The sequence below is a fragment of the Mustela nivalis genome (assembly GCF_964662115.1).
Source record: "Mustela nivalis genome assembly, chromosome: 9".
Lineage (NCBI taxonomy): Eukaryota > Metazoa > Chordata > Mammalia > Carnivora > Mustelidae > Mustela > Mustela nivalis.
Genome location: NC_139028.1, coordinates 15,048,106 through 15,060,669, shown reverse-complemented (window position 1 = coordinate 15,060,669; position 12,564 = coordinate 15,048,106). Strand labels below are relative to the sequence as shown.

Sequence of the window (12,564 nt, the reverse complement as noted above, 5' to 3'; positions counted from 1 at the left end):
AGGTCATGATCTCAGGGTTGTGGGACTGAGCCCCACATTGAGCTCTCTGCTCAGTGGGGAGCCTGCTTCCCCCTCTCTCCCTCTGCCTATTTGTGATCCCTCTCTCTTTCTGTCAAATAAATAAATTTTTAAAAATATGTAAGTGGTAAGTATATGGCTTATGACTGAGTATAGTCCATGGTATATATATACCACATCTTCTTTATCCATTCATCTGTCAATGGACATCTGGGCTCTTTCCATAGTTTGAGGTGCAGGTGCCCCTTCAGATCACTACATTTGAATTGTAGGATAGCTCTATTTTTAACTTTTTGAGGAACCTCCATACTGTTTTCCAGAGTGGCTGCACCAGTTTGCATTCCCACTAACAGCGTAGGAGGGTTCCCCTTTCTCCACGTCCTCACCAATGTTAGTTGTTTCCTGTCTTGTTGATTTTAGCCATTCCGACTGATGTGAGGTGGAATCTCATTGTGGTTTTGATTTGTATTTCCCTGATGTCAAGTTACATCATGCTAGAATTTCTAATTAAGGTTTTTAAACTATTTTTCTAAGATCATTTATAAACACAAACTTTTAAGAATGGTAACTTTTTAACATTCAAATCCCTAATTTAAGCATGAAGAAACACTAACTGGAATCTTGCCAGGATTATTTAGTAAAGCTAGATTTTTATAAATTTAATTTCCCCTACAATTGCATCTCCCTTTTTTTATATAGTAATAGCATATTCTCTCATCCGCCTTTGACATTTAGAAAGTAAGAGCTATACATTGAAAGCTCTGTAAGAAAATAACTTTAATGAAATTTTTTTTCTTTCAGTCCCAGAGTGAACTTGAACTCTAAACGTGAGTGTTGTGCATAACAAAAGGCATGGCTGCAGCTGAAAGTGTTTCTGATAAAGTGCAGGCCTCGATTTCTACTTGCTCCTCTGTCAACACTCATAGGATAGCGGGCATATAACTTTATGATGAGGCATTTTTCCTAAGAAGTATGTGAAAGCTAAAAAGTCAAATAAATCTGATAGTTTTAGAAACAGTGAAACCAGGTTAAATGCAAGGAACCTAGACTGAGTACAACTGCTCAGCACACATATTAAACGAACATTTGCAGATTGACATTGGTAAACACAGGAACCTCCCTCCTGGGTTTAAGAATGGGTTTCGTTTCCTTCTCTGTCTTTTAAAATGGCAAAGATTGGGAATGTCAGTGCAGGAAGCACTCTGGTTAAGCAGTCTGGTATTCCTTTCTGTCTGCACACTTTCTAAAGGATGTTTCACTAAACGGAGAATGGATTTGAGGAGCGGGTCCTCTCTGTGGGGAGGAGATGGGTTTCTTCGCAGCTTTAGGGAAGAATGCTGGGACCCACAGCCTTGCAAAGCAATACTTTAACATACATTATCCTTTTTAATCCTCTTAATAAGGCTTTGAGGTATAGGTCATACTTCTACTTTAAGGCTGGCAGAACAGGTGAAGTAACTTGCCCACATAAGTGTCTGAACCAGGAGTCCAACTGAGCTCCTGATCCCAGAGCTTTATACCTGGATGTACGTACACTGGCGAGGCACTCACTGTATTCAGAGGAAGCCAGAGGTGGAAGACAAGATGTTATTTATTTGATTGTCTCCCCACAACTTGGTGTTTGTGGTGTTTGGTTTAAGATGTTTATGCTGAGGAAATAAAATGCTAAGGGACATTGGAACCAAACAGTGTAAAACACTTCTTTAAAATTCTTTATAGAATTTTATATATAAAAAATTGACATTTGACATTGATGACCATTTCCACCCTGAAAAGATCATCTCCTTCAGTGTCCCATTGTTAGGACTATTGACCAGCTGAACGTCACCTGTGGTAGCTTGGTGAGCCGTCAGTGCCACACGGTAGAGTTGGTGACTAAGTCCCACACATTGTCAATGGAGAAAATAGCATTTGATCCTGTGTGGGCACCTCCTGAATGTCATACCACCTCCGATCTCAGTTCCGTTAGTCTTAATCACGGGGCGTTTTGAATCTGCCTCACACATGTGCTTGGTGGTCCAGCCAGAGATTGAGGCAAAATTCATACACAATATCTGGGGCTCCCATATGCATTTTTTTTCTTCTTTCTGGGATTACACACACACATGCGCATGCTCATGTGTGCACACACATGCACACACACACATTTTCCAGCTGCTGTGGTTACCTCCATCTCCATTCTGCAGATTTTCAAGCCAGCGAGAGTGCAAACTTGCCGAGGTTGTAGTGACCCTACCACCCTGGAGCCTATCCTCAGACTAAAAGCTGTAAGAAGGGGAAACTTCCCCTGTGCTGTGCCATTCCCTGTTGCAAGTATCAGACTTTTACCTCCAGTACCCACCTTCTTCCAGCCACTTTTTGGTGCCTTTAAGTAGGCTATTGTATTCTTAAATTTCATTTCGAGTTTAATTTCTTATCTGTGTGTATGTGCTGGGGGTTGGAGGATGGCGTGAACAGGCCCAAAGAACTTTAGAGAGCTGTCTTTTTATGTATCAAATCCTGTGCAAATCCATCAACTTTCAAGTTAAAATTAGATACAGATGACATCAAAACTGTTTAGCACTATGACCTCACAAAATCATGATTCACTGTCGACCTTTCTTCTGCCTATTTTGTTCATGCTGTCCCTTTCCATCTAAATCTCTCCTCAATTCAGTTACTACTTGAGAATGATTTACTGAGTATTTACAAGGTGCAAGACACCATGTCAGGTGCTCTGTTAAAATTTTATTCATTCAGAATCCAGATCAAATGCATGTTCCTCCAGGTTCGTTCCCTCCCTCTTAATAGGTAGATGCGCTTTACCATTCTTCTGAATGTCTTGGGTACTTTGCCCTTCCCTTGCTTCTCTCCCCACCATCACCAGACCTATTTCCCCTTTTAAGGTTCATGATGGCAAGAACAAGTCTCATTCATGTTTGCACACATCTATGCTACCTTAAACATGCTTTTTAAAGTCCAGAACCAAAAAGATACCTTTAAAAAAGTCTTTGCAGTCAAAAGAAGGATGAGGGGTGGAAATGTAGAACATTAGCTTCCTGTCTTTGTTTTCAGCAATAGAGAGGGACATAAAATAATAAAGCATTAATTTATTTCTAGAGAACATCCTAATAAAAGATAACTCTTGGTGTTTTTCATTCCTCTTCCTTTTCCTCTTCTTTTTCCCCTTCTCTTTCTCCCTCCTCTTTTTCCTGCCTCTTTCCTTCTGTTTCTCACCATTTAATTGTGGTCTGATTTAATCTTCAACTTCTTTGTATGCCTCGTCTCATTTTAAAATAAGATATGTGTGTCAGTATGAAACACCTTTTGCCTTAAGTTGTTATAGTAAAGAGAGGCTTTTCTTTGCCTTTGAAAATTCAGTGACAAAACTCAAGTAAACAGACAAGTGATGTTCCAAAGATGGGATAGAGAATAATCCAAATATTTGATTTTTCCTTAATTTATAAAATATTACCATGTAATTTCTTAGATTAAATTGTCAGTAACAAAGGATATCTATAAGCATTTTTCTCATTGAACCATAGAAATGAACATCATCTTATAAGTTGGAAACTGTCAAAATAAGACTAAGTGAGTTAAAATAGTTTTCCTAATAATCTCACTTCTTCCTTAGACTCAGGTCAGAAGACATTTAAAAGGAGAAGGTCTATCATAAACTGGGCCTTCTGGCGTGGGTCCAGCACTCACCTGGATAACTTACCGGTGTCACCAACATCGCCTGTGCCAGGGCAGCTCTTCGGGGTCTCTCTGCCAAGTATTTGTGAAAATGACAATCTGCCCAAACCTGTCCTGGTGAGTCTCGTTAGGGCCTGTGACACTAATGGGAATGGAGAACCCTGGGAGGGAAATCTCTTCTTAAATGGGAAAACTATAGACACAGCTTTGGCTTTGGCTGAGAATTTTATTGTTACTTCTAAGGAAAAAAAATCCGATTAAGCTATTGTAGAATCCTAAGAGAGACATAAAGGGGAGAGATCATGGAGGCTGCTGGTTTCAGGAAGGAGCCATGTAAACCTGCTCGGATAAATCAGAGTTTGGCTCTGTAGGCAGAGTCCACTCTGGAGTCCCGTTATCCCCCATTTTTCTCTCATGGCCTTTCCAGAACCCTGTGTTGTTCTGTAAGCCTCCTTTAATCATTCTAGCAGCAGAAACCACTCATTCTTATAATTTTTTAAAATCTGACATGTCTTAGATGTATTTCAGGTGCCTACACATGTACATCCTCTGGCATTCAGTTCCCTTTTATAAATAGAGTGGTTCAGATGAAACCACTGAGTCTGTACTATGTCCTTGATATATGGAATGATCACTGTTCAGCGGCATTCATTGAGTGCCCTACATCCCACAAGCACTGTGCTGGATGTACGGGACGTGCGGGACTTGACCTACATCGTGCTGTGACATGGGCTGCCCACTGGCCTCACCATCGTTGTGCTCACCCTCCACAGTACACTGAGCACTTATCACTACCATCAGCCCTACTTTACAAATTTTAAAAGTCTCAAGTTTACTAGAGGTCACAGAGTAAATATATGCCATAACCAGGTTTCAGATCACATGGGTTGCTCCCCAACACCCATTCTCCTTCCTACACCACAAGCAAAGGACATTTCTTTGCTAGAAAGAAAACTAAATGAAAGACTGATCACAATGCAGCAGAGAAAACTTCCTGGAAGAGGTGATTTTTTTTAGCCTGATTTTCAAAGAATGAAGTAAATGCAGGAAATAGAATGTGTTATGGAGTCACATAAAAAGAAAGACAAGCAAATGGAGAATGAGTCTGGCAAGAATATTTCCATATTTGGAGGAAAGAGTCCATATTTGATGGAAAGAGTCCACATTAGAGAATAATAGGAAAAGAGGAGTAAGGGAAGGAGGGAGGCAAGTTTATAGGGACCTTAAAACAGTCAGAGAAATATGATTTTAAACACAAAAGATAATCTCATTAAAGTAAAATGTTTTAGATGCTGAATATAGCAAGAATAAGTAGGGGAAGAGATTTAGAGATACCAAAACACAAACTGACTTCAGTCCAAGTAACAGCCCCTCCTCCAGTGCTTTTCCCCTGGGACACCCTAGCCGCTGGTGGCCAGAGAGGGCAAGTGTGTCTTCCCCTGCTTGTATCTGTGAAGTGCCATTTTGGTTTTTTCCTTTGCTTCCTTATAGGATATGCTTTTCTTTCTTAATCAAAAAGGACCCCTCACAAAAGGGATCTTCAGACAATCGGCCAATGTGAAATCCTGCAGAGAGCTAAAAGAAAAACTGAATTCTGGAGTTGAAGTACACCTAGACTGTGAATCTGTTTTTGTGATAGCATCTGTCTTGAAGGTAGGAAAGGTTCTCCCTTCATCTACCCCACAGTGTAGCTCTGGGAGGAGACAACTGGTTTCTCTCATTTCAACATTTTTACCAGCTGCAAAGAACCATAATGGATTTAGAATCTAAAAAGTGTTAAAAAAAAAAAATCAAAAATCACTTCACAAAATCAACATAGGTCTTTAAAAGTCCTTGCCAACGATATGGCAAGTCAGAAATGCTTTTTGAATTTTTTCGTCCCACACCACTCTCATCTTCATTCTGCCACCTCATACCAAAAAAAAAAAAAAAATTAAATTAAATTACAAATAGTCAAAGCACGCACTGCATATTTACCAAAATAAACATCCTTCCTAATAAAGGCAAATTTTCAAAATAAACTTGTATTAAACTTTGAAACAGAGTTTACCATAATAAACATTTGCCTAACAACTAAAACAAAAAATTGCTCACAGAGATCACTGAAAATTCCATTCACTTATACAATCATCATGCCTTCCCCTGTCCCCTGGTGCCTTTCTAAAGTAAAAGCAGAGTAGGAATGACTCCAGCATCTGGGTCTTTTATAAAACCCTTACCGCATTTGGCACTTTTTTATGGTTTTTACTTACCCTTTGCCCCTTGGTTACTTAACTCACACCCATTGTTGAGTTTGAACTCCTCTAAAATGTTTTCCTCCCCACATTCTTGCAGATGCCTCACATGTTTTAAAAATCTAGAGTCAGTACCACCCCAGCTATAGCTTCTCAGACCGGTCTCAGGCTCCCATCTCCCAGCCCAGCTGGAAAGCACCAGGGCAAGAGGTGGAGGAAAACGTGGTGGAGATGACCCTTCCGTGTCCCTCCTCCTGTTCAGCCACTTACAGAATCTTCCTTCATGACTTAATGGATAATCAGATGTTTCCTGGCAAATGAGCCACTTCTGCTCTTAACCCCTGCTGTAGACTTTTGCAATAGTGTATCAGTCAAAAACAATCAGAGAGCTGGAGCTAGGCTCATTTTATCTGTTTTGCAAAGGATTTGTGACTACTCTTCTGTCCTGAAATACAAGAAAGATATGTACAGTGTGCTTAGCCAAATGTATGTCTAGTATATATATGCATAATGAATTTTCCCTTTTTTCTTTATATAATTAGGCTTTTTCCTATCTCTTAATTTTATAATTAGGCTTTTTCCTATCTCTTAATTTAAAAAGTTAAAAGCCTACATTATAGAAAATTTTCCTTACTATGCTATTCTTCATAGCACCACATTTAAAATTTTATACTAAATTTTTGAGATTATTATCAAGAAACATGGTTCTAGAGGAGTCAAATTATATTTCAAATTGCAGAAATATCACTGGTCCAAAAATATCAAAAGACAAATGATTGAAAAATCTGGTTAAATGGGTTTCAAATAATTGAAGTTTTGTAATCATGTAACTGTGTGTTACTCTCATTTCTTCCCAGTGGTTGCAGGAAAGAAGATACTTTTTGCCAAAAGATTTTGAGCTTCTGGTTTGTTTTGTTTCTTGTGTTTAAGACTATCTGGAAGTGGTACTTAAGTTTTCCTTTAATTTTTTTACTTATGCTGGTTTTGCTTAAATACAAGCCTAACTCTTCAAACTGTTATGGGAAGAAAATTGCTTGAGACACTGTAACTTTGATCCATTAGACTTTTAAGGAAAAGTTCATTTTTGATCCTACAGGAATCTCATCTCAAATTAATTTGGGAGTTCTGCTGATGACCTGGGCTCTGCTCTTGAAGGGGAAGAGGCTTTCAGTTGAGTGCTGTGAGCTGGTGATTGTAATTCAGAACCAGAGCTCACATCCTTTCTCAGCTGTGATGGTGGTTGTATTTCGTAACTTGTTATTCCAGCTGTGGAGAGTTCATTGAGATGTTACGAGTTATTATCTTTCAAGTGTAGGTTTAAGATTTAATGATGTTTTTCTTCAAGACAGATCATAAGTATGTTTCCCACTGAGATTTAAAAAGAGAACTATTGTCATTGTCCCACTTCGAAATAACAAATTTTGCCTCTTCTAAATCTGACTTTTAAAGTAGGTGCAGCAACTAAAATTAGTTCAGAATTATGAAAATGTAATAGCGCTACCCAAAAGTAGATGACTTTTGTGATGACACATCTCAATTACAAGTATCCAGGTACATTTCTACAGAAGAAATAATAGAACAGAGAGAGACTTTGAAGCAATCTCTTCCTACTTGTTAACTGCTCTAAAAAAAATTTATGGTAACAGGTGACATGACTACAAAGAGGTGTTTTAAGTTATCTTAAAAATCTCAGTTATCGTTCGTTGGCCTTACCTTGTTCCTCATCAGTGTGTGGCCATGGAAAAAATAGCACCAGTTCAGTAATGACCTCTGCCAACTTTGTCTGGGACTGTGTGTGGCATTCAGGTGTACAGAGAAGAAGGTGGGTTCTGTCCCTGCCCTGGGGGAGCTCATACTGGAGAAGATGCACAACTAGTCAGCAGAGCCTAACAGTCAGATGCCACAGCTTCCCGAGTAGTGATAGAGACAGAACACAAGACTAACGGGTTGTGTGTTGCCGTCTGTAAGGCACATAGGTAAAGTTGTTGACTGGGTTCTCCAGCAAGAGTTAAAACTGAGCAACTGCAGACTTTCACCTGCCTCCATGTTGTAAGCAAGAACTTGCAAGACCATGAGTACAGTGCTTAGACCTGAGATTGAGTTTTTTCCTGCCTAATCGTCACTGAGGTAGAGATTAGCCTTTGCAAGCCTGGCCTTGTTAGCACCAAGCCTAAGCAACAGAGAGAGTTGGCCTAGATCACAAATGAATATAGGACCAGGACCAAATTTAATTTGTTTTTATGCTTTTTATAAACAAAAATCAAATACCCTTGATCATATCCTATTTGTGATATGGTCTGGTTTCCCCACACCCAGCCCCACCAGCAGTCTCAACAGACTAGGGTCTCAGGGGATAATGTACCGGGCATACTGTTAAGTGTGTGTCAGGCATGTTGGTGCTGTCCCAGACCCCCAGAGCCCAGACATACATAGCCTTGAATGCTTCCTCCCCCATCCCCATTATATGAGGGGAATGCCAGGAGAAACTCTGAGTTTCACCTCTGGATGGAGTTTTCACCAATGCCACTGGAATATAAAGTTCCAAAATGACAGGGACTTTGTTTTACTCACTTCTCTGTCCCCAGCCCCTCAACCGTCCCTGGCATATTAGAGCAATTATGTGTAGAATGACCAAATGAGTGACTATTACATTAGGAACCTCACAAATGTCTTAGTGTGTTTCTTTGAATGGGTGATTGGAGAGCAGAAAAAAAGGACTTGGGTTGGTTTGCTAGACCCTGTCATGTTGTACTAGTTGGTTAAAACCTACACAAACGAAATTCCAGCCCAAAGAGGTTGTCGTTATCTTTCCCATTGTACCCCAGACTCCAGTTTCCCTCTGGTTTTTGTTAGAAAAAAATCAAAGCCTGTGTTTCTATGTGCGCACAACAGTGGAAGTTGGCACAGAGCTTCATGTATTCCAAAAAAAGGAGGACTTAACTTTTCAACAAAATGTTTGCTTTTTTATTTCCCCAGTACATATATAGCATGAGAATAATGACTTAAAATATTTATTTTCCTTCTGTAAAAGGATTTTCTACGAAATATTCCAGGAAGTATTTTTTCATCAGATCTCTATGACCATTGGGTCTGTGTCATGGATCAAGGAAATGATGAAGAGAAAATAAATACAGTTCAAAGGTAATTATTCTAATTTAGTCATGTCTCAAAAATACTTAAAAAAAAAACTTTTATAAGCTTGTCGACTCAAGTAATGATGACTCTCACAAAGCCATATCCATGAAGACCAGTTTAAAAATAGATTTATGAAAAATTAAGAAAAAATAAAAAATAAAAATAGATTTATGCTAGCTACTATCATTGTTATTATTGTTTTTCCCTAATCTTATTAACGTGGAATACTTGAGCATTGTACACCTCCTGTATATCTGAATCTGATAGGAGCTGAAACTCATTAAACTAATAACTAGACTCAATCTACAATTTATGATCTTAATTTTGGTAAATACTTAACTAAACCTACAGCTCTTTGTCTATCTCATTTAGCAACTAAATTCAAACAGAGAAAATTCCCTCCCCTTCAGGAACTGACTGTCTTAGTAGAGTAGATAGATTAACCAAGGATTATAGGTATAGCAGATCAGTGCTACGAAAGAGATATGGAGGAGGTACTGCAGAGAGACAGTTTAACTATTGAAAAGTGTCAAGGAAAAAGCCTGTCCTATCACAAAGAATGCATTGTCTATTCTCATGCAAATGGAGATTGCTGGCAGAACTCACCACCCAATTCACTGTTTCCTGCATTATACGAGAACTGGAAAGAAGTGTCCATTAACAAAAGGCAGTACTCCCAGTTCTGTAAAAACCCAAGAATCCTAGTATCATTTATCTGCATAGGCTTGTTTAGTACAATTTTTTTCTTGAGCAAATTTCAAATATGAATTATTATCTATACACTAGATAAAATATATTACAACCGTTGAAGACACCAGAAATCAAAGCCAAGTCACACATACTATCTGTGCTTCCATTATGATTAGGTAGAAGCCAGCTTCTCTGTGTTGTTGCTCATTGTCTAAAACTGTGTATCCTACAAACTGTTAAAGGATGATTTAAAAAAAAAAAAAAAAGTAAAATTAAGACTCATTCAAATATAAAATGAACAATACAAAATTTTTATTTAAATCTCTAATTAATGAGAGAACCAGTTGGATGTTACCACCAGTTCGAAGGAGACTTCAAACTACTACAACATCCATAGTTGCTTCAGAAATGCTGAAATGATTTTACACATAGACACAAAACTGGCTTTTTTTACTGGAGCATGAAGGGGAGCAGTAAATCATGTCTCTCCACCAGACAGAATTTTCACATCTATGGACAAGTGTTAAATGTAGTGCTATCAGTAGTCTGCAATTTACAGAGATGTAGAATAGCTCAAAGATAATAGGGCCCCTAGGGAATCAGATAACCCAGAAGAATATGCTAGACAGCACCTTACTTTCCATTAAACACACTCAGTAATCTCTTAGTTTATTTCAATATCTCTTATAATTTGTCCTTATGAAACCTTATGAAACAGTGTCAGTCCATCACACTGAATAAGTGCCTTTGTGCTGTTTATGCAGCAAGAGTCACGTTACCTTATTTTCCCTCCCAGGTTGCAGACTTTTGTTGAAAAGAAACAACCATGATCATCAACGTATATGTCTTTTTTCTGGATAGTAGCTCATATAATTTTCAATGAATAATAATTTTTAAATCCCCTATCAATTACAAAATAGGAACAGTAGGAAATGTACTGTTGTAAGCTTGACTTATATATGAGAGTGATACCAGCAAGAAAAAGAAGTTTGGGACAAAATTGACCCCAAGGTGATAGAGCAGAACATAAGCTCTCAGAATGGACCTAAAAGTCTTAATAGTTGAGGTTTGGGTTCTCACCAAGAGATAGAATTCCTGTATTGCTACTGAGAAATAAAGAACCACTAAAATTTAATTATTGTTTAATTTCATCAAAAAGCTTTTTGGGGGAGGCTTGGTTGAGAATATTCTGAAACATTACAGGATTGGCCTAAGTTAAAACACATTGCATTAATTTCAGGTATATATTTCAGGCAGTCAGCAGTTTTTTACAAGCCATTTTTCTGCATTATTTTTCATCTTCATTGGGTTGTGAAGACAGTGTACAAAATAAATAAGTAAATCCCCCATCCATGTTTCCATTCTTTCTGTAAGGCAGTGCCTAAGTTGCATGTACCATAGTAACTGAAATTCTTGCATATCTGAACTGTGTTCTTTCTTTGCATGGTTTCCCATGAAAAGCAAGTGTTGCTTATCTACACAAGTTTTTTATGAAATGTCTTTCTTAAAGAGTGCATTTTTCTGTCTTTAGGCTATTAGACCAACTTCCAAGAGCCAACGTTGTTCTCCTAAGGTATCTTTTTGGGATATTATACAACATTGAGCAGCATTCCTCGTCCAATCAGATGACTGCATTTAATTTGGCCGTGTGCATTGCTCCAAGCATTCTTTGGCCTCCTACTTCCTCCAGCCCAGAACTAGAAAATGAATTTACAAAAAAGGTAATGAAGTTTTTCATTTTTATGCCCTGGGGGACTGAGTCCCCATTTTGAACCTTAAATTCAGGGTATTAATTCTGAAAGACGTTTTCTGGAATAACTTAAATATACCTCCTTAGAAATTTGAGTGTATTGAGTTTATCCTACCCTGGTAGATTATAGAAAGGTACTTTCTTGAGCAAAACAGTGATAGCAGTTCTGGGTTACTTCTCTTCTCCCTTCAAGGAGGCAAAACACTATGGCTGACTTAAACCTTAGAGTTACACGAAAGAAAATGATATGATTTAAATAAAAAAGAAGGACTTTGGACTTAGACAAGCCAAGGATCATTCTTCAGCTCCAAACTTGCCAGATGTACAATCTTGGATAAAATTAGTTCTGTTGATCCAGTTTCCTCATCTAAAAAATGGAGGTGGTGGGATGCCTGGGTGGCTCAGTGAGTTAAAGCCTATGACTTCGGCTCAGGTCATGATCCCAGGGTCATGGGATCGAGCCCCACATCGGGCTCTCTGCTCAGCAGGGAGCCTGCTTCCTCCTCTCTCTCTACCTGCTTCTCTGCCTACTTGTGATCTCTGTCTGTCAAATAAATAAATAAAGTCTTTTAAAAAAAATGGAGGTGGTGTTGATACCTACTTCAGGCAGTGGTTACTTGAAATCACACCCTTCTAGAGCCTGCTAGCTAATATGGGGCTTAGGGATATTAGTTCTCACACCTCCCAACACTCTGCCTGTTCCTTCGCCTCAGCTGCTGGGGCAAGGAAACCAAGGACACATCTCAATACATCTCAGTGGAGGCACGGAGCTTTCTTGTAAAATCTTACCTCCAACCCCACCTTTTCCAGGGAGTCTAAGGGAAGGAACTGCATAGGTAAAGACAATGAGGCAAAATGCAAGTTTTATCTCTAGCTCTATTCCCTACTTCACAGGGGAACCCACAGAGGATGCCCACTTCCCACACTTATGACAACTGCCTTTTACATGTGAAATATATGTCATAAGTCTTTATCTAATGATACCTCATGAATTTTAATAAGCAAGTTTATTTCTTTACCCCAAATGCCCTAGAGAGAATTCTTTAAGTTAACCTAATTTTA

The 12,564-nt window shown here is 38.6% G+C and overlaps 1 protein-coding gene across 4 annotated transcripts in view; it reads left to right on the top strand.

Moving 5' to 3' along the window:
- The window catches only part of ARHGAP20 (Rho GTPase activating protein 20), a 136,497-nt gene that overhangs the window by 117,974 nt on the left and 5,959 nt on the right, over positions 1-12,564 (top strand). For all 4 annotated transcript variants that reach the window (XM_082684283.1, XM_082684282.1, XM_082684285.1 and 1 more), the window contains 4 exons: positions 3,632-3,810; positions 5,185-5,346; positions 8,959-9,068; positions 11,284-11,473. In XM_082684283.1, the coding sequence (XP_082540409.1) occupies positions 3,632-3,810; positions 5,185-5,346; positions 8,959-9,068; positions 11,284-11,473 (641 nt within the window). The remainder of the gene's footprint in view (positions 1-3,631; positions 3,811-5,184; positions 5,347-8,958; positions 9,069-11,283; positions 11,474-12,564) is intronic.